Source organism: Astyanax mexicanus, chromosome 20 (assembly GCF_023375975.1).
Source record: "Astyanax mexicanus isolate ESR-SI-001 chromosome 20, AstMex3_surface, whole genome shotgun sequence".
NCBI lineage: Eukaryota > Metazoa > Chordata > Actinopteri > Characiformes > Acestrorhamphidae > Astyanax > Astyanax mexicanus.
In genome coordinates this window covers 35,170,677-35,192,550 of record NC_064427.1, presented here as the reverse complement: position 1 = coordinate 35,192,550, position 21,874 = coordinate 35,170,677, and the positions used below count along the sequence as shown (strand labels likewise).

At 37.3% G+C, this 21,874-nt stretch overlaps 1 protein-coding gene across 6 annotated transcripts in view; it reads right to left on the bottom strand.

Annotated features, from left to right (window-relative positions):
* ttc3 (tetratricopeptide repeat domain 3) overlaps positions 1-21,874 on the bottom strand; it is a 45,851-nt gene that overhangs the window by 5,316 nt on the left and 18,661 nt on the right. For 4 of the 6 annotated variants that reach the window (XM_022681412.2, XM_022681410.2, XM_022681411.2 and 1 more), the window contains 26 exons: positions 20,488-20,578; positions 20,051-20,200; positions 18,682-18,762; positions 18,432-18,541; positions 18,191-18,317; positions 16,913-17,026; positions 15,534-15,635; positions 14,913-15,005; positions 14,754-14,818; positions 14,417-14,553; positions 13,000-13,320; positions 11,309-11,581; positions 11,171-11,217; positions 11,010-11,066; positions 10,826-10,908; positions 10,586-10,735; positions 7,435-8,131; positions 7,249-7,326; positions 6,052-6,201; positions 5,806-5,945; positions 5,599-5,667; positions 4,187-4,283; positions 3,963-4,066; positions 3,264-3,348; positions 2,986-3,087; positions 248-460 (listed from right to left, as the gene is read on the bottom strand). In XM_022681412.2, the coding sequence (XP_022537133.2) occupies positions 248-460; positions 2,986-3,087; positions 3,264-3,348; positions 3,963-4,066; positions 4,187-4,283; positions 5,599-5,667; positions 5,806-5,945; positions 6,052-6,201; positions 7,249-7,326; positions 7,435-8,131; positions 10,586-10,735; positions 10,826-10,908; positions 11,010-11,066; positions 11,171-11,217; positions 11,309-11,581; positions 13,000-13,320; positions 14,417-14,553; positions 14,754-14,818; positions 14,913-15,005; positions 15,534-15,635; positions 16,913-17,026; positions 18,191-18,317; positions 18,432-18,541; positions 18,682-18,762; positions 20,051-20,200; positions 20,488-20,578 (3,736 nt within the window). The remainder of the gene's footprint in view (positions 1-247; positions 461-2,985; positions 3,088-3,263; positions 3,349-3,962; positions 4,067-4,186; positions 4,284-5,598; positions 5,668-5,805; positions 5,946-6,051; positions 6,202-7,248; positions 7,327-7,434; positions 8,132-10,585; positions 10,736-10,825; positions 10,909-11,009; positions 11,067-11,170; positions 11,218-11,308; positions 11,582-12,999; positions 13,321-14,416; positions 14,554-14,753; positions 14,819-14,912; positions 15,006-15,533; positions 15,636-16,912; positions 17,027-18,190; positions 18,318-18,431; positions 18,542-18,681; positions 18,763-20,050; positions 20,201-20,487; positions 20,579-21,874) is intronic. The other 2 variants (XM_007247285.4, XM_007247286.4) reach the window with 1 other exon arrangement.

Here is a 21,874-nt window from a genome sequence, read left to right as displayed (position 1 = left end):
TCCACAAATAAAAAAAAAGTCACTGTAACCTTACCTGTGACCTTACTTTTGAGCCTGTGAAAATTGGAAAAAGTAAAAACTAAACGCTACAATTGTACATTTCAAATCAAATCCTGGCTTGTCAAATTAGTGTCCAAATACTTATGGATCCAAATGTACCCCAGTCATCACAGAGGTATAATCCAGTGCAAAAATCCACTATAAGCGCAACATAACCTCATGTTTCCTCATGTCAGTCTCAGATTACCTGCTCTTGACTCACTCTGCCTTCCTGCATCTGTGCTGCTACTGACTGTCCCTGCGCTACGTACGGCAAGGCTGGCCTAAAGATGGGAAGAGGGGGCAGAAACCAGGGGCTGAACCCTGGAGGAGGGCGCAGGAATGGAAGCTGTAACTCCAGGGACACCTCAACCCCTGGTGCAGGCAAAACCACGATAGAACCATTCTCGCCACGTCTTATCTGCAAAACCACACATTTTCTCTCACAAATGTTCGCTGAATTTAAAACACAGCCACTGAAACGTAAGCATGATTAGTACAGCAAAGCTGATTTAGTCATTTATAGCACATTATAACACTGTTTACAGAGGTCTAGTTTTACAGCTGTAATCCACTGAAAGAATTAGGAACTAACAGATTTTAGAAGAGTGTAGGTATAAGCTACTCTACTTTGCAGAATCATAAAAAATTCCACAGTTACAAGGTCACAAACAGTTGAACAGAAAGCGTAGTATAAAGAGAACTTCCAGCATGAGGGTAACAATCCTGCTCTTGAAGAGCTCTCCTTTAGACCTGCAGATTTTAGTTCCAACCACCAATCAATCCTACCCGATTCACCTAATTACTGCCCCTAGGAAAGCTTGATCAGTTGAATTAAAGAGTCAAATTTGGGATGGAGGTATAACAGAAGCAATCCAGGAGCAGGGCTGGGACCTCCATAAGATGATCTATAAGAAGAACTACAGCATGTTCTCTGTGTTTAAAGGGCGGAAATGACTAGAACACTATGTGGTCTGTGGTAAACAGGTCACGTAAGGACGGCATCATTTCCTTGAACATTGCATCTTACTATGCTTTTAGCACAGGCCGTAGAGGTTGATCAAAACACAGACCACTGCTAATGTTCGGTTAACACTGAAATGTACTAGCTTTACTAAATGGAAGTGTTCAAGAGTTAAAGTCAAATTTAAGAGGCCCCAGACTCCAGAACTTTGGTACAAAATACAGCTCTGCATTTTCCAGCATTTTCCCCATGGTTTATTTTAATTTATTTTTTCCAAAACATTCTCTCTTCTTATTGGTCAGGCTGTCTGGGGCGGAAAAGTAAATAAATACAGAAAGGTGATTCTGTCTTCTGGTATAGAGCATAATTCAGTGCAATTTAAGAGGGAGAAACAGTAGAGTTAGCATTTGTACACAGCTGTACTAATTTTCAGAGCAGTATCTGGTTAAACTGAATCTATAGCATTGAGTTTAGCTCAATCTTGCAGAGTATATCTGATAGTGGGGTCAGATCAAGTTCACAGCTCATTCTCACCACAAATGGACTAAAACCCTGTCTGCTCAAGTGTCTGAGTACAGCTGTTTTGGTCTGCACCGGAGTGCAATTACTGCATTTGCATCAGCCCTAACAAAACGCACCAATTGTGAGTTTGATTTATTCAGACAACAAAAATATATAAAATAATAATAATAATAAAAATTATTGGAGGTGTGAAAACGCCCTAAGAAAATGATTTTTTTCTCTCTCTTTATAATAATTTTCAGGTTATAAGAAAGTATCATAGAATGATTAGAGATTAGAGAAACTTTCTGTTTAAAATCTGTTTAGGAAATATGAGGTCTGATATTTGTACAGAAAGACAAACAAACTGGTATATCCACATGTTTGGTATAGAGATGATTCAATTGTGCACTCCAAACATGACTCCCATTTTAGGAAAGCATTTATTTATTCTGTATAGACTTGTTTGTGAAAGTGTTCTTTACACCGTTTTACATAGTTTGATACTGAACTGTAACATGTATTGATTACAAACAGATTAAAAAAATGTAAATTAAAAATGCTGTTTTAGAATTTACCATAGTTAAAAAAAAAGCTCATAAAATTTCTGCAAGAAAGCAGATCCATTCATCTAAATAAACTGCACGTTTGGTAGGATTATACAAGTATGATAATGTTTTTATCCTGCTACATGACTGCCTCCAAGTCAAACACACCAAGTTTCAAGATACACATGTGGAGGTATAGGCTTTAATTAAAGGCCTTAATTATTAGTTTATAGACTTCTAAATATATGAGATTACAACAGTGCTCTATACTGAAGCCTGCACGCCTGTCCTTTTTCTGAACCCTGTTACTGTGAGAAAGGTGCTGGGCCTGAAAAGAATCATGTGAAGACAGGGGGCGGCCCTAACTGACTAGAAGAACATAAATTAGGCAAATGGTTGTAGACCAACATATACTGTGGGAAGGGAGTCTCAGTCCCAACAGTCTATCAAAACGGGCTGGCATCTTTCCCGAACAACCAAGCCAAAAACTCATTAGGGACGAACAGAACAGTCCTCCTTTAAAAGACGAAATTTTTAAGGTATGGTCAAACAGGTCAACATGGCCTTGGCCCTTCAGGGTGATGCGATTAGGCCCAAAAATGGAAAAGATTATATGACAAATATAAGTGGAGCCTTGATTCCCCACCTACATGCCGGCCCACCAAGAATGCCAAACACATTTTTACATGTATAAAAATTGTCTTTACGGACTGTGTTTCTCGGAAGACTTCTAATTTCTGATCTGCTTTGTAAGACTGAAACTACCTGCTAAATAAAGCGGTCTTCCCCTTTCTTTAAACACAGTTGTATGCTTAAGAGAACTTAGACCATTGCAATAAGCAGATGTGAACCCCGGTTTCCTCCAGGGGAAACCATCCAAATAGACGTATTTAGACACGTCACTCAACAGCATGTGTAGAGCAGTGTTCTTACCGGTAAAGGAGGAGGAGCAGGAGCGTTGGGTACTGAGACTGGAGGAAGCGAGCACAGTTTGGTACCCTTCTTCAGTAGCTCAATTTGTTCTTCATATTGTGCCTACACATACATACAACATACTTTTTAGAATGCAGTACAATGCTTTAAGTGAAGTGGTTCAATCACCTGTAAACGACCAATCAAATGATATTACAGTTATTTATCTTGTTCAGAAGGACTTAAAAGGCCAAATAGACAAAAGTACCACTCCACAAATAAATGAATTTGAATCTGACCCTTGTCCTTCTGATCTTTTCTTCAGCTTCCAGCACACATGATTTCCAGGCTTCGATTGTGGAGAAGAGGCTTCCAGATGGATATCTGATTAGAGTGAGGAAAAACGTGAGTGAACAACTGGATTTATCATGAGTAAGATAAATTATTTCTAGCTAAGCAATTTATTATGACACCATTATGGATTTTTTTTTCTCTTTTGCTTAAAAACACCTTAATATTAAAGGTAAAAAAACGTAAACAGTCAACAGTTTCAAGCTGAATTTGATCAACATCACCCCCCCCCCAACCCCCCGCACCAAAAAAAAAAACAAACAAAAAAACAACATGCATTAGGTACATTAACTAACTGGCATTATACATATTTACACATTTCTATGACTGTATTTCATGCAGTTACTGTTAGGACAAGCTGATATTTATATGTTAACCTGCTGTATGTGCAAATCTAATGAGAGAATATCCAGTATTGGGCATGAATTTATTATTTTAATGTAAAATAATGGACACTAACTAAAGTTGCTGTAATAAATCCACATAAATCTTTTGTTTTTAAAACTTGTTGCCATGGATCAGGTTTTATTCCTGTTATAAAAAAGGAAAAGTAACTTTCTTTTCTTTGCCTTCCTTAAGGAAGATATAGGACAATATATTACATTCTAAACCTATTTATAATATTACAAAATTACACTGGGCTTTACCTGGATGACAGTTCTGTCATGTTCTGTAGAATGGCTTTCCCGTCTCCCACGCACTTCTTTAACTTGCGCAAACCATTCTCCCGCTTGTTTTGCAGGACGGACAGCTGCAAAGAGGGAACAGTAGAGATTTCAGGCTGCTTTAACTCATTTCATATGTTTGCTGATGAGAGCAAAGAAATACATTCAAAGCTGAATTTGAATATAAACAAGAATCAGTTTTCTACCTGTGCTGCCACTGATCGATTAGATGCTTTGGCGCACACATCTCTGCGTCTCTTGATCTCCTCCTCCAAACTCATCTTCTCAGCAGCAGACTGATTACTGTTAGATGACACAATCTTAGTTTAAATATGCTTTAGGCTCCTTCACTTATGTTCAATTACAATTTCTAGGTGTTGTGCTAAAATCTGCCTCCCTGCCAGAATCAGACTCCCTCCAAGTGCATGCATGTCACACAGAAGATTGATGAACAAATTACGCCCAAAAACTCCTTTCATTTCTCTTATATCTACTGTAACTACAGGTTAGCCCATTTTTATAAGAGTCACAAGAACAAATTGATCGTTAAGAGCAATGCCTGCATGTGATAGGGAGACAGATTTTAGCACAACACTTTTTTTTTTCCTTGTTAATATTAGACCTTAACTTCCTACAACTGGCCTACAAGTCTAATCAATAAAAAAGGTGTTTATCACACTGCTAATAAACCGAACCATGGTTCAGTTGACTCAGATAGAGACTGACTTTTGGTTGGAGCAAATTTTGGTTCTACAATTCTGGATTAGACCAGAGCAAACGAGGTAGACAAGAAAAGCACACCAAGACAGATGGTACGTGTGCAGATATTTATTAAAACTGCAATTTTATCAGGTCAGTAGAAAGTTCTTGCTGTAGCAGACCTGGCAACCTCGAAAAAACTGAATACAAAATCACTCCCCGGCCAAAGTTTAATTTACAATCATTTGTATGATTTTGATGAATACGATAATAAAATATACATAGCATTATTTTTTTTTTTTAAGTTAACAAAAGTCTTATGTCGTCCTAGCCTGCAAGTCTTAAAGGATAAGTTGTTAAATTAAAAAAAAAATAAAACTATATAGTTTCCATTAATTATATCACTTTACTCTCTCTCTCAGGTTACTAAATAAAAAAAGTGCTCTCCTGAGAGAGAGCGAGAGAGAGAGAGAGAGAGAGAGAGAGAGAGAGAGAGAGAGAGAGAGAGAGAGAGAGAGAGAAAGAGCACACGCCTGAGAGTCTTTAGCACAGGGATGGAGGAAAATGAAGTGTGAATGAAAGTAGCCGATGACGCGATAGGTACCTTGCAGGCTTAGCATGTTTACTAACCAACCAGAGCAACAATAAATCAAGCAATACATGTACTTTAGAGCATGAAATCTTACAAACTAATTAAAGGTCAAAATGGATACTCGTTGTGCAAATTGCATACACGATGGCAGGTCTGTTTGAAGCCAATAAATAAAAACGACCCCAAAATTAAAGTTTATGCAGGTAAAAGAAAGTTAATTTGAAACAGGAAGCCACAGCAAAAATCACTCACTACACAGACAGCACCTTGTGAAATACCATGATGTTCTACACAGTGTCAAAATGTAGTGCATATTACAGTACTTGCCTTATTGCACAGAACTGATTCAGCGCGGTTTGATACTCCTCATTCTTATCCTGGATTTGCTTAGTGTAACTAGGCAAGACATGAAAAAAAGAAATGATCAGGACATGAGAGCATATTCATTCATATTCAAAGCAAACTTTTAAAGAAGCTGAAGAGTACTTTCTACTCTGATACAGATTAAAAAACATTTCCCCCCTGGATCCTCACCTCTCCTGCAAATCTAACAACTCTTTGATCTCCCCCTTCAAGGTTTTAAGGGTCTCTTGGTTGTGTTTTTTCTCCTGCTGATCTTTTCGGATCTCCTCCTCAAGCTTTTGTTGGAATAAGCTGAGCTCTTTGTTGGTAATCTGGACACAGACATAGGAAACATGCATCACAGTCAAAATGCTGTTTGTTTAATGCCCCTCAACACAAGACCCCACAGCAAAGGAGAACAATCTGTGGATTTTTTACCTCTATTTTCTGTTGGGCTTCCTTCACTTGGGCCTCCAGTACAGAAAGTTCTTCCTTTCTTGTTATCTGGCGAGACGAACGTGTGTCCTTCGCATTTTGGATGCACTTTTCAAGTTTTATGTTGTTTTTCTCTTTCAGGATCATATCACCCTGAAAAGAGCACAGAGTGTGAAGGTTAAAACTAAAGCTGATAAACTCCAGCATTCCTCCCTCCACTAGAGACTAAACAATCAAATACAAACAGGGCCTGAAGGTCAACGCACACTACTATTACTGCCAACACCACCACCACCATTTAAGCCACTGTTACTCAGTAGGTAAAAGTGGCCCAAATACAGCAAAAAACTATTAAATATGACACTGTTAATACCATAACCACGTGATTCAGTCTAAAAAGCTAGATCATAATTAATGTGGCATTCATTGAGGAGAAGTCTTTAGTGGTGGTATTTCAAGGAAACAGACATAAGAACATGAGGTGATGTGTCTGTTCAAACTAAAATAAATCATAAATCAAATTTGTCAAAAAATAAATAAATGAAAAAAAAAAAAAAAAGAATTTTCAAACTAAAATAATTTAGTTTGTTAGTTGAGCATATAATTATAAAAACTATAAATATTGTATTCAATCCATGGTTGAATAAGAACCAGCAGGACAGCACAGAGTTGTTTTACTAATTCTCTGAACGGAAACAGTTTTATTATTCTATTCGCAGAAAAATATATCCTGCTTTATCATGATTGTGTGTGACTTCATAAGAGATCCTGTGGGCCTAGTTGTCTGGTGGAGCTGCATCGCTGCGCACAACAAAAAAAATGGTGGTTAGTGCTGGGCCGTATACCGCTTCATACGATACACCAAAGAGGAAATTAAAACACCAAAGGTGCTGCGGAGCGTTGTGTAGAACAGCACTGCTGCAGAAGCATACTGATCGTTGGCGAATGCTAGCCAGTTAGCATAACAAGCGAATACACTGAAGTGACTGGAGTGAGAGGAATGGAATTATGCAACTTGTGTTAAAGCTTTTGTGGACAGTGAAGGATGGAACGAACAAACAGCACAGCCGCAGCACACACTCATCCAGTGGAATACTGGGGTAAGTGAACATGGCCCTAGACAAGACTATGAGCAACAGGTGGAAGGTTAATAAAATATATATATATATATATATAAAAAAAAAAAAAAAAAAACCTCACCTTATTCCTTTCCAACAACGCACACGGTTCTGTATTAACGGCCACATCATCTTTGGTGTCTTTGTTATAACCAAACGTCTACAAGAACAGTGGAACAATACAATTTTTTTTTTTTTTGCATCAAGTTACTCACACAATATTTTTTGAAGAAATGTCAAGTTTATAAGTTAAAGTGTAAAATCTTACCTGCACAGAAATTGTTTTATTTTCAGATTTTTTAGCTTCGTTACGAATAATCTCTGAACATGGCTGTCCTCCTCCTTTCTCACTGCATGCATTAATACTGTTCATTTCAGGGGGGTAGGCAGAGTTATAGAAGTTCAGTTCTGAGCCATGGACGTACCCCGAACACTCCGGAACTGTTAAACCAGATGAAAAAGCAGCGAACATGCTTGTATCTTCTGGTACAAACATGCAATCACCATTACGAGCCTGCTGAGATTCCAAAACATATGGATCAGGCAGCGTGGGTTCACACAGTCCTGATGCAGAGCTGTCTTCATCACTCAAAATACCGGGAATGTCACAAGACGCGTTACGGTCACTGAAATGCTCATACTGTGGAAGAAACTCTCTTGCTGTGGGATCGAGATAGTAGGATCCTCTAAACTCCAAAGTCTCAGTGCCGAAAGTATGAGGAACACAGTCAGGGAAAGCACTGGCATCGTCAGCCATACTGTTCTGCAGGGTGACCGCATGCCTAGTCAGTCCGATACGGTTTTCATTCATCACAAACCGAAGAGACTCGAGTAGAAAAGCTTCAAGTCCTCCAGCCCCCTCAATCTTCTGCTGAGCTTCAAGCGGAAAGTTCTCCAGTTCACCCACCAGCAGTGGGTTGGACACCTCCAGAGGACCATACTGCTCCAGAATCTGAGCAAAATAACTGGAACCCCCCCCCCAGAATTTAGCAGGATTAGATTAAGATATGGTGGCTTTATTAAAATCTCCCTAAAAACAACAACACTTTCCTGTAAAATACTTTGAGATTACATTTAATTTGTTTCTTTTAAGCAGTCTGTACACTCTTTCCAGTTTTGACTGAATGTCAAAAATCAGGATTATATAAGACCAAGCCACGCAAAAATGAAAGTGTAAACAAAAACAAAGCCCATCATTTTAACCACTTCAGGAGATGGACAAATGCTTTAGACAGGGATGTGCAAATTCATTTTGAGAAAGATTCTTATAGTTATTTTTAATTATTAATTAATGAATTTCTAATTATTAAATCAATATTTAAAAAAAATACCATTTTATCACAAAAATGTGTTTGTGAAAGTTTTATATTCTATTAGTGTGTACTTTTAAAAGGACAATAATTGCTTACTCAAAATATAAATGCAACATTAAGGCTAATCATTGCAGTGTTTTCCTGGAAAATCTTACAGCACTTTATGCTTATCTCTGCTAACGACTTTAACGGAGCTGCAGATTTTATTTTCCAGCAGGACTTGGCACACTGCCCACACTGGCAAAAGTACCAATTGGTCTTGTACAAAATAAAATTGAGACTAATTTTTGGGTCTTTATTGGCTTTAAAGGGATAGTTCGGGATTTTTGACATGAATCTGTATGGCATCAACATGACCAGTTTCGTGCATTCTCACTGACTTACCCCCGACCATGTCCGGTGAGCGGAGTTCTTGTCCAGTATTGTCCGAGCCGAAAGTAGTCCGGCATGTTTGCTGGGGTCACGAAACGAAAGCGTTTTTCTTCCCAAAACAGTACGAGTGCAAAAGAGTGATTTATTTGCATAACAAAAAACGGTGTCTGCAAAAGTCACGCCTCATTATCACTGGGGCACTACTTTCATTTTGGATCAGTGCGCGCGATTGCGCAACCTGGCAGCTAGCCTACGGTTTCGATTTCACTGTTTACTGTTCGGGAACATGTCGGACTACGAGAGCGACGAGGAATATATTGATTTCCGCTCAGAGCCAAGGGGGTATCTTTATGAGCCTGAGTATACTGAGGAGGAACTTGCCCAAATCGAATTGGATCGTGCAGAAAGAGAGAGGGTGGACAGAGAAATGATTGAGACCGAAGCTGGAGCCGCTGCTGCTGCTGCTGCGATACCAAGGGTGGCCGACAAATCCTGGTGCACTTGTTTGAAGTGCGAACTAATGCCGACAGAGGTGGAATGTTACTGCTGCCACGAGTGGGATTTAGTTATGCCCGAGATACAGAACCTGTCAATTGATGAGGACGTCGGCAGGCCAGCTGCTGCCTGCATCACAAACAACAGCGGGCATGGAGAAACATAGTCATCCTCGCTGAAGTGCGCACCGCAAACACGAAGCTTCTTCATTTTCACCACTTTGGTGTCCACATGGAAGCCCATTGCAGGTATCCAAAGTTGCCTGAGAGCAATGTCAGTCACGGGGATACGATGGAAACTGTGCGGAGAATCAGCCACATCTTTGTTGCTACAGCCTGGATAATCACAAGTCCGCACCATTTTAACACACACACATACAAATGTATAAATCTGTGTTCAAGAAGCTTATAAAAGCCGATAAACTTCTCTCTAAAGCTTGCTCTTTGCGTTGCTGGTTGAAGCTGAGCGCAGCCAATGATCTGAAAGACTAGTGCGCTGCTCGCAGTTAGAATGACATGCGCACTGATCCAAAATGAAAGTAGTGCCCCAGTGATAATGAGGCGTGACTTTTGCAGACACCGTTTTTTGTTATGCAAATAAATCGCTCTTTTGCACTCGTACTGTTTTGGGAAGAAAAACGCTTTCGTTTCGTGACCCCAGCAAACATGCCGGACTACTTTCGGCTCGGACAATACTGGACAAGAACTCCGCTCAGCGGACATGGTCGGGGGTAAGTCAGTGAGAATGCACGACACTGGTCATGTTGATGCCATACAGATTCATGTCAAAAATCCCGAACTATCCCTTTAAGCCATAGTCATCAACAATAAAAGAAATAAACACTTAAAACAGAGCAATGTGTGTGTAATACATCTATATGATATGAGTTTCATATTTTGAACTAAATTACTGAAATAAAGTAACTTTTCAATGATATTCATTTTTTTTTTAGATGCATCTGTAAGGCCAAGCCAAATAAAAATGAAAGCCCATAAATTGAACCACTTCAGGAGATGATGTCTGAGATGCTTTTCAGAAATGAGAATAAATAAACCCGTCCCACCAAGACGCATTCAACAATCAAAGTCCTCCCAAAACAACCAAAACCCAATGATAATGACTGCTAAACACACAGCCAAACACAAACTTAAAAGAGTGTTATTATTATTTTTTTTTTACATGTAGATGAAATACCATACTGTGATATATTCAACAATACTGATTTAACTGTGTACTTACTCATATAAACTTTCTTTTGTCGGATCTGGGTTGTTGTCCAAGACTCTCTTATTTTGATTTAAGCGCCCTGTATAGTGACCCTCAAACTCTGCAACTCGTTCCCTCAAGCGATCTGGAACGCTAAATGGATCGGTGGCATCAAGCAAAAACCTGGGCAGAGAGTTTAAAGTGAAAGTTAAATATTACAGTTTTAGGCTAATCAAAATTTGTATTTTCAATAAGCAGAAATTAAAATATTACAGTGAATCTTCCTCAGAGAAAATATCCTCATCGTCTTCATCTCTCAGGGCTCCACTTCTCATCCCCGACAGAACAAGAACAGGCTGAGACGGACAAAATTTAAATATTAGAACTGAATTCAGTAACTGCATTCATAAATCTAGTCAGCTCTTTTCAGAGGAGTTACTTCTAATCACTCACTCACCTTTGGTTCTTTCTGCTTCTTTTTTCGATTTTTGCTTTTACCTTTACAACCCGAACTCTAAAAAATAAATAAAAATAAAACAAATTAACATTTAATATCCAAGACTTAGCACAATTTAGTACAACACAACTAACAACTGAAGTATAGATACTAATACTCACTAAGTGTTCGTCATTCTCAGTTTTCCTAATCACTAAACATATTCCATCTGAAAAAAGAAGAAAAAAAAAAAGTTCTGATAAGACTTTTTTTTTTCCAACATTTTTTTCCCCAAATGTCAAAACTTCCACAACATATACCTGTTTCAAAATATTCATCAAGGATAGTACAGCAAGTGGGGTATCGCTCTCTGTGCTCTTCTAGAGCCCAGATGAACAGACGCATTTCTTGTGGTGGAGCTTGTCTGAGGTAATCCATTACAGTAACACCTGAGATGTCAAATAAGTCCGGCATAGTCCCAAACTTTTCGATCAGGACCTCTTTTAGTGGGTGAAATTCCAAAAGCGGTGATAGATCCAAGTCCTCCAGACGATTACCGTACCGATCAATAAAGTTCTGAGCAGCAACAAAACCTATGAGATGAGCAAAGGGGAGGATGCATGAAGGAAAAAAAAAGAAGAAAAAACATGCACATTACAAACTACACAAATATTTCAGATCTGGTGTTCAAACAATGCAACCGCATTAGATGTCATATTAACAGAATGTGGAATTGTCTGCTCCTGCAATGCACATAAATGCATAAATATCTGTGTAAGTTCTATATAGTTTTGAGTACTATAAGTATTGTTTTAAGCTTTAACAAGCTAGTGTGCTGTTTACTTTCTAAATTAATCACTTATTTAAGTGATCTAGAGGAAGGCCAAACAAACTTATATAAATATGTTCTCTGTTTTCACTCTTTCACTCTTACTGCTAACAAATAACGAGTATCGGCGGTGTTAGTTTCTCAGGGGGATGTCTGTGAGAAATATTTCACACTTCTGCTCAGTGATGAAACTTTTGCATCTGGACTGCAATAAAAAAAACAGAAGGACAAGTGATTTTTTTGGGGTTTTCTTGGTCACGTGACATTGTTCAGTAGCTCCTTCATTTCCACTCGCTATTGTGTTTACGTGGATCTCCGTGGAAACGCACACCCAAAGTGTAATTACGGTGCGTGGCAGTGAACAAATAGCAATTTCATTAAACGCGAGGTGACAAATCTCAAGAGATGTCTGTCCGGACAGAAATAATATTACCTTACGACAACGGAGGTCAGCAGCAAAAAATAGTAGGTAATTTAGTCAGTAAACGTATGAGAAAAACACATATATGGTAGTTTCTGATGGAAATAAAATCACGGAGGACCCCAAATAAGAGAGAAAACTACCCCAGGAAACTTATCCCATCCAGATAGGGCTTTACTTCTCTCTGATATAAATCTGTAACTCATGATCATGATCTTTTGTCCATCTTCGTAATCTATGATAATGCCAGTATTCTGTCTTGAGGCTATATAAACTGTGGTCAAACCTCGTTTTCTGTGAGCTCTTTGAGGAGTCACTCCCAGCCTTATAATCTGACTTTCAACAAATATATGACTTCAATTTATTTCAGAAACTAAGACAGCATCCACACACATTAAAAAAATTATAATCTCGCAAACAAAAAGACATTAATGCCCTGAATGCGATGAAAAACGTGGTCTGGTTCTTACCCAAGACAAATAGGGATAAAACATTTAAAACACTAACAACTAAACAACTTTTCTTCAGAACAGATTTCATAGTAACCAGGTTTAGGTGCCTTTATGTGACCGTGAAACCTACACTTACAACATAAATCTTCAATTGCAACATTATGATTCACGGGGCTGGTTAAATGTGCAACCACCAATCTTACATAAGTTTTATAAGCCTACATGTTACCAGCAATCAATGCGGAAATCAAAAGTTTCAAAATTTCAAAAGACTTGCTTTTTATGAATCACATGCTTAAAGGATCTTACCAGCTCTGTCAAGCTGCAGAGCCCAGTCGTGAAGTTTTGGTTTGAGGTTACTGCAGCCACTGAGTTTATGAACAAAAAGTCGAGCCCAGACGCGGTTGCTCCTCTTCAGTAGCAGGTCGACAAGGTCACTCAAAACGTGAGGCTCTGCACAATCCTTTAACATGCTTACATGTCCATTAGCTTCATCCAGCTCCATCCATGATCTCAGACACGTTAACATGGTAGAAATATTGTGTATTTCATCATTAAAATGTTCTCTCCTTTCATAAATTTGTTGTAAAACACGGTCTCCATATTTAGTGTAATCCTCCTTGGTTGATGCTAAAGCATAAAAAGAAAAAACAAAACAAAAAAAGAGTAGTCATCAGTCACTTTATGACCACATTATCAAATTCTTTACAGCACTGTGTCCTTCACTTTAACTCATCAAGTCCCCAAGTGACATATAGTGAATATCTTGGGAGCATCGCTGTTCATCTGACCTTTTTTGCAGAATGTATGCACGCTGGGTTAGTGCTGGAGATAAAACTTGCTCCTTACAAAAGTGTATTTTTCACTTCTACCGATGTGTTCAAACCAGATTAACAATTAAAATTAAATGTTTTATATTCCATCTACTAGGGGTGTGCCATATTGTATCGTACGCGATAATATCGCTAACATTTTTGAATATCGTGAACAATATTTTACCCTAAAAATATCGTGCCATATCACCCACCCCTAATGATCACATCAGGGTACTATTTTTTTTTTTACTGTTTTAGCAAAAGAAAAAATATACTGTTCTCATTTTCCATTATAAATCTACTAGAGACAGATTATATCTGTCCAGTGTCATTTATTTTATTTTAATCCTAGATATATGGGGATATTTGGAGTGTATTATTAGTATCATGACTTTCTGGATCATTGACTTCTGTTACAAATCTGATCAAATTCTTGTATTTTTAATATCTCAGACAGGGGTGTGACAGAAATCGTATGCAATAATAAAATAAAATTCAGTTTGTTGCAGTAGTGCATTCCTGAAAAAAAAATCATTAATTTATATCGCCAAGAGTATCGTTATCGTGAAAATACCATAAAATATTGTGATATTATTATAGGGCCATATCGCCCACCCCTACCATCTACGTAGTTCTGATACAATTTGTAGAACAAACTGTTAAGATACAAGGTAAGCAATCATTGTGTTATTTTACTTAAAAAATGTAACCTCACAATATTTAGTCATGTTCCCACAATAATAATAATAATAATAATAATAATAAATAAAAAACATCAGAAATAGGCCTGGATTCTTATTGGTTAATAGCTTCTCTATTGTTTGCCATGACTTCCAAAGCCTACAGGTGCACACACACACGTTTATTTTTAGTGTTTCTGTTATAGATATAGATATAATGATGAACTCTACCTGTCTGTTCTTCTCTTTGGTGGTCTCTTCCCTCTTCTCTGGTTAAGATGTTTGCCTCACTGTTGGCGACAGCCGCAGCCGCTCTCTGCTGTTTCCTTTTCAGCTTTCGATCCTCTTTAGATTTCAACTTCTTTAGACTGAAAAGAGCAAACGAGCAAAGGGTCTCATTACCAACATCTACGCAGCTGAACACCTGTTCTTCACAATCAAAATATACATACAAAACTCCAAAGAAGTGCAATTATTCCTCTTCTATGTGCATTTTAAGATTCCAGATACTGTTGGCTTATCATAATTAACAAGCAGACTCACTGCTTGAATATAGTTTATAGCTCACCTTGTACATTTCTGCTTAACTCTCAATCTCCCAGGTGCTTTGCTTTTAGGAACAGATGATTCAAACTAAAATAAAGAAGTAGTCAAGAAGAAAAAGGTCAACATTATTCGGGAGTAACTTGCAATGTGTTATGTGACTTTGCTTCTGTCTATCACCTACCTTACACTTAATAAGTCCAGTTGAGCCAAATATTACAAAGTGACAGATTCTACCAGTACAGTCTGGAGTAAAACAAAAATCCTGAAGAAAGTCCTAGAAGGGGAAAAGATGAGAAAAAAAAAATTCACATTCAAAACTTTGAAATCAAATTTAAGAGTGAGCGACATGAGCCTTAATTTTTTTTTGTGATAATACTGAGACAAAACTAAAAAAAAAAAAAAATAATAATAAAATAGTTATTTAATTAATTTTAAAAATATCCTATTGCAAAGACAACAAAAAATGTAGATTTATAGTGTAAAAAATTTAACCATTCTGTTGAACCAAAAAAAGTGAAGAAAAACTGGTCTATTTTGTAAACAGAAACTAAAATGCTAATTTTGAATAAAATAATGTAATAAAAAATGTATAAAAAAAAATAAAATAACTATGCATGCATACAAACTCCAAACAAGCAGTCTGCAGTTAGCTTTACAATATATAGCAAAAACTATACAAAACAGGTTTTTAAAGACAGAATCGTGCTATCATCACAGACTTTTTTTATTGATCCAAAAATAATAATATTGCATGTATGATATATGGCACACCTCTAGTTTAACTCCATCTTTGCTTGCTTACCTTATCATTTTTATCAGCAAATGATGCAGATTTGAGTTTTTTCCAGCAGTTGATATGATACTCCACGTTGCAGCTCTGACAGCATGTAATTCGAATGAAACCCTGCAAAATTAAAATGTTAAAATGTAAAAATTCTCTCAGGACAAAACATTTGTTCACACAGAGACATCAGGTCATGTATGTAATGTACTAGTATCCTTTTACATCTAGGGTATTTAGCAGATGACTTTATTCAGAGCAACTTACAAAAGGGCTTTATTGATTACTTGAAACATATCCATAGCTAGTTTGTAGAGACTAGAATAAAAAAATAAAAGTTTTAAGCTTTAATAAATGCTTAGAAAAGTGTTAGTTCAGGAATTCTTTAAAGAGATGAGTCTTCAGTTGGCGTTTGAAGACAGTGAGTGACTGCTGATCTAAAATCCACTGGAAGTTCGTTCCACCACCGTGGTTTAGAACAGAGAAGAGTAGCGATGTTTGATTTCTGTGGGACTTGTAGAATGGTGGGTCTAACTCAGCTAAGCCATTCTGAAAGCTTGAAGAGCTCTTATTACAGATCTGGCTTTGACCATTGCCATCAAGTATGAAGATGCTGGTCTGTTTTTGGCTTTGTAGGCATGCGTCAGGGTTTTGAATCGGATGCGGTCGACAACAGGAAGCCATGAACTTCAGAAGATTGAAGAACAGTCGTGCTGACGCGTTCGGAATCTGTTGCACCGGCCTAATGACTCGCAACAGAAGACAAGCCAGAAGAGAGTTGCAGAAGTTGATTAAAATGACAAGAGGTAGCACAAGCACTCTGAGCTCTTGTGGCTTCACACTAGTCAAATGAGTCTCTGGTTAACCAGACTAAAATCAATCAACTGCAATGTGGAATTAATGTATACAAATTTACATGATGTGCAGCAATTATTACAGGTGTTCTGGATGTACTAAGAGGGAGTTTTGGTTGTTAATGGCTTTTTTATGGTAATTCCTCCAACGCCAGACAGCTCAGAGAAGACAATGTGCTTGCATGGTTTACTGGTGCTTATTTTGGTGCATTAAGAGTGAAAATGACTTTTTATACTCAGCTTGGTTGTAAGGATTTCTAAATTAGAATTTTATTTGCCGAGATGTTTACAATAAAGTAAAAATAAATAAAAATAAATAAAAACGTTGGCTTCATCCCCTCTCAAGCTTAACTTTATCCAGAAATAATCCTGATACTCAAGATATTATGAACTGATCAGGTGTAAAGAGGGTATTTATAGCCCCTTATTAGAATTCAGCATAGTATATTTATTTTTCATTTAAGCATCCTACTGCCTACAGATTCATGTGAACTTTGACCTCTGTTGTGTCTTATGTAACCATAATGCATAAGTTTAAGGGTTTACCTTAAAGTCTGGGTCTGTGAAGTACACCTTCTTGGATCGACAGTTATCATATCGACACATTGCATCTGGCTTGGGTGGAAATTTGCAGAGCTCAATAGAGGTCTGAAGCTGCTCCTGTAGAGAACATGAAGGATGTAAGTGGAATAATAAACAATAGGGCTGGCTGAGGGGGAAGTGTAATTGTAAACTGATAATGAATGATAAGTGACCCAATCCTAATCCTTTGGAGGGTGATGGTGAAAACTAGATAGACCTAAGCCCACGATGCCATTAGTAACACACTTTATTTAAACTGCTTAACAAAGGCTGCTTATTTATTTCCTTATGCTGGTATTGACAGATACAAAATAGCTGGTGGACAAATGCAGAACATTAACTTCTGCATTGTTTTAGATGCAAGTTTCCCAGATTGCAACATAGTCGTAAGAATTCAAGAGGCATCTCAGTAGGCTACAGACGAAGTCTCTGAAAAGTTTTGAGCCATCATTAAAAAACATGGCCAATTGTGTCATTGACTTTCCTACAAGAAAACGATACGACATAGATAATTTTTGACATCCTGATCAGGCCCTCTGCAACAAGACAAACAAACCAATCAAGTGCCTAGGGCCCAGAGCCAACCTGTGTCCCCAAGACAACAACTGGTTTGGAACTGAATGCAGCGACAATCTGGGAGTTCTCCTTTAAATCTTTAAAGGTCAACACAGATAATGCACCTCAAGGGGGACCCTCTCTCTAGTTGCTGACAGTAGCAGCGATGTTTGTCATTCCTGCAGCCAGCAAAATATGACACTTCTGTAATCTTGATGTGCAGTTATCTACCAGGAAGCCACAAAAGACAGCTCAGTAACACATTTAGCTTGTGTCACCCAAATGCCTCTTGGTACTACTGCGGTTTTTATATTTGCGTGCATTCAAGTAGAGATTTTCAAGAAGGCATGATTTTCTGTTTTCCTGTCTGCGCTAAGAGAGGAGAGGGTGAGTATGAGACATAAAACACTGAAAGGGCTGTTTGTCACTAATCCATTGAATTGTAATAGGTGAAGGTACACATAACACTTTCACCTGAGAGTAAAGGTGCTATACATGTGACAACTCTTTTTTTTTTTAACAATGTGTCTGTCCATGGGATTGAATGAGTAACAAAATAAAGTCCTTATCTTCAAAATAGCAAAATTAATGAAACATTAGTCAAAAAATAAGGATAAAAGGTTTTGGCAATGTGTACATGACCCATCGTATACATGAAAGTTGAAAACTCCCTGCACAAGACATTACCTCTAAATACTCAGGTCTGGTCTCTTCAATTGTTACTTTAGTAGTGGGCCAGGTGAGTTTTCCAGGTGTGATCTTCCTCTGCACCATTAAAAGAGCATCACAAAATTCTTCTAAAGCTTCAGAAAACCTGAAAAGGAAGAGAATGGCTACTTAGTAAGAGAATAAGTGTAAATACTGCCACCCACTTGTGAAAACCAGATTTAGTTTTCCACTCTTACTTTTCAATGCAGTCTGCACTCACCTGTTCTCTTTTAGATAAAGATTTCCATTTCCATAGTGAACCAATGATTGAAATTTCCGGTCCTCTAGCGAGCTTAATTCCTTAAACTGCCTCCGAGCTTTTGCCAGGTCCTTTAAAAATAAATAAATAAATAAATAAATAAATAAAAATTACATTAAATGTTGGAGGTTGTTAGTTTCAACTGTGAACTATAATATGATGGTGGTTTATATATTTTAACTAAAGGACAGCTGTAAACTCAGTCAGTTACCTCAGGTTGGCCGATTTCAACCAATGCTGTTGCACAGCCATAGATAAGCAAGGATCTGTCCAGTGTAGTGATGCCAAGAGCCTGTATGAAAGAAGAAAAATCAGATTGAGGAATTCAACAAACAGAAACATTATTTAAAATAATTCACTTCAAATGTTAAAGGTCAGGTCAATTTAGATAATACACCACTGGTTAAACAACTTAGTGTGCCATAGAGATCAAACTATATGTGAACTTTAGAACACATGGAATCGTACGAACGTGCTAGGAGGTGGAGCAAGCCTATTACACAAAATGCGTCCATGTTGGCAGGCCTGTAAAAGTTGCAATAATTGTCCAGAGGTTACAACGTTTTTCCTTTTTAAAATAAGATCATCTTTTTCTAGAAAAAAAGCCCTATTCGGATTGGATTAGTTTCTCAGTGGGTTCTGGGGTCATTTTTTATGGGGGGGGGGGGGGGGGGGGGGTCCTCCGTGATTTTACATACATGTATGTGTTTTTCTCAGACATCCTCTGAAAAAATTACAGGCTGAATTACCTACTGTTTTACGCTGAACTCCATGATTGTCCAGTAATTTTAGTCCTGTCTGTATCCACATATGTGAGTTTCTTCACCTCAGGTTAAAAAAATAGCTACCGTATTTGTCTACCATCACGCACTGTAATTACACTTTGGGTGCGTGTTTCCAATGAGTTTTACATAAACACAACAGCAAGTGGATGGAGCTACAAGTGGAGGGGCTACTGAGTGCGATGTCGTGACAGAGAAAGAAGAAAAGAGAAGGGGAAAAAAAAAAAAAAAAAAAAAACTGTTTTTTCAATTGCAGTCCAGATGCAAGAGTTTTATCACAGAGTAGGATTGTGAAATATTTTTCACATACGTTCCCCTGAAAAAATAATCCTGTCTGATTAGGGCTCAAGACAACCCAAATTAATTTGTTTAAAAATACAGCAGGTATACAACTGGTAAAACAATGCAAAACATTCTTAGTAGGCACATTGTTTATCATCTGCTGGCAGGGTAAAATGTGGGTGGAGACCAGCTGCTCCACTTCTAATGAACTTCAGATGAGACCACAGGCAACACTGTTTAAGTGCTGATGTTACTTCGAATCTACATCAGATGCATTATCCAAATATTTTAGATGCAAAGCACATTACATCATAGTCATGTGTTAGCTTGTGTGAGTCAGGGTAATGTAATTTTTTTTTTTTGCAACTTCGTGCAGTGCTCCAGTTGTTGCAGCCACAGACAGGAAATAACCTTTTAGGTTTGAAGCAAAACAGTGAACTTCCTCTGATTAGTTATGTATAATCAGAAAAATATGTGCGCAAGTGATTATGAAGATGGGTATGCGAGAATGAATACCTCAATCCCACTAGATTCCAGAATGTTGAGGGCCAGGGAAAAGGCTTGCTCCGCGTTGCGACAGCGCTGGTCAGTGAGCGCCGTATGAGCATCCTGCACTGCAGCGCAAAACTGCTCTTTGCTGCCTGCACCACTGTTGCTGGGCTGAGGCTTTTGATAAGAGAATACATCATAAAATATTAAACCAATAAAACACAGAAACCAAGCCAAGGAGTACATAGTGAATCATTACATGCAAGGCTTTCAGAACAAGAACTAAAAAGGACAAATTACAGCAAAGATCTGAAAGCTCAATATCTGAAATCTAGATCTAATCTTAACTCTAATTCAACATTCCACCAAGTTTTAAAGCTAAACAAAACTAACAGTCCTTCAACCTCATACTCAGGGCAATAAATGCATCACATCCTGAATTATTACTAAATGAAACCACCTACCTTTTCTGGTGCAGATGAGTGTTTACTCCTTAGAGTTGTTTTTTCCGGAGTGCCTGGCGGGACTTTCTTGGTCTTTCTGTCTGGCATTTCACTATAAAAAAAAAAAAAAAAAAAAAAGATAAAATACTCTAAAAGTAGGTCTACAGAGACAAGAAACTCAGAATAGTAATCATGCTTTATTTTATTACTTTGGAGCATGATGCACTTTTATTCAATTAGGTAAGACTAACACACCATCTACAAAATGTAATCATTATCCGACTAGCAAGCTACAATCTTTGGAATGGAAGTAACTTTTGCGTAGGTGGAAGAAATATTTGGGGCTTTCCCCCACTGCCAGCTTTTGTGTGTGGTATGCAGATTTCTCAAGTTTTTAATTCACATACATAATTTTAATTAGACCAACAAGTCCTTCATTTAAAAAAAAGTCTTTATGGCAATGTTCACATATTGTATAATATTTAATATGCCAAATATGAAACTTTGCAACAATCTCGTTAATATCAATTCTACGAAACCCCAAAACACTAAAAAAAAGTTGTATGCTTCCCTCCTTTCAGATACAAAATGCATTAGAAAGAAAGACATAATTGTACAATTTCTATTTCTACTAAATGTAATGGATACAATTATATACTTTTTAAAATTATCAACCCTGTGCAGCATGAACTTTATTTTATTTTTCTTGAAGAAAAACAACAAGCACTGCTTAAAGAGAGGTCTGACTACATAATGTTTTTTATTTGTTGCCTCAGGAGGACACTTTGAATAGGTAAATGAAAACAAGTAATTTAAAATCTCAGTATATTTTAATATACTGAATTTAAACTGAAATTTATATTCCTGTGGCTTTGGTTGCTAAAAAAAAAAAAAAAAAAAAAAAAAAAAAATTACTCCACCTTCAGGTAAAAAGTTTAACCAAAGTCTCCCCACTCATTTATTTAAAAGAGGCTTGTCTTGTGACAACATATTTACATTAAAATAAATATATTAAATTAATGTGATTATCAAAGAAGGGCAACACAATGCCATAAAGGGTTATTGATTATTTTAAATATTTTTTTTATCAAAAACAATATTACCTTCTATTGTATTTATATTAATAATTATTATAAGTTATCTAGTTTTTTTAATTAGTTAAAATGTGCAAGTTTTAAAATGATATCTATTGCTTATCTTATTTTTTAAAATAACAGAGAGAAACATAATCTAAATCTTAAGAAAATTCTCGAAACTTCCTCCTCTCCCCAGAGAACAGAGATAAGGCTGAAATAAGTGGTTAACTATCTAAACACAAACCTCTTAGTAATTACAAGTCTGCGCCTAACAGCCGAGCAATGAAACAAAAGTGAAACTAAGAACAGACCAAATGTACAGCAAAACACAA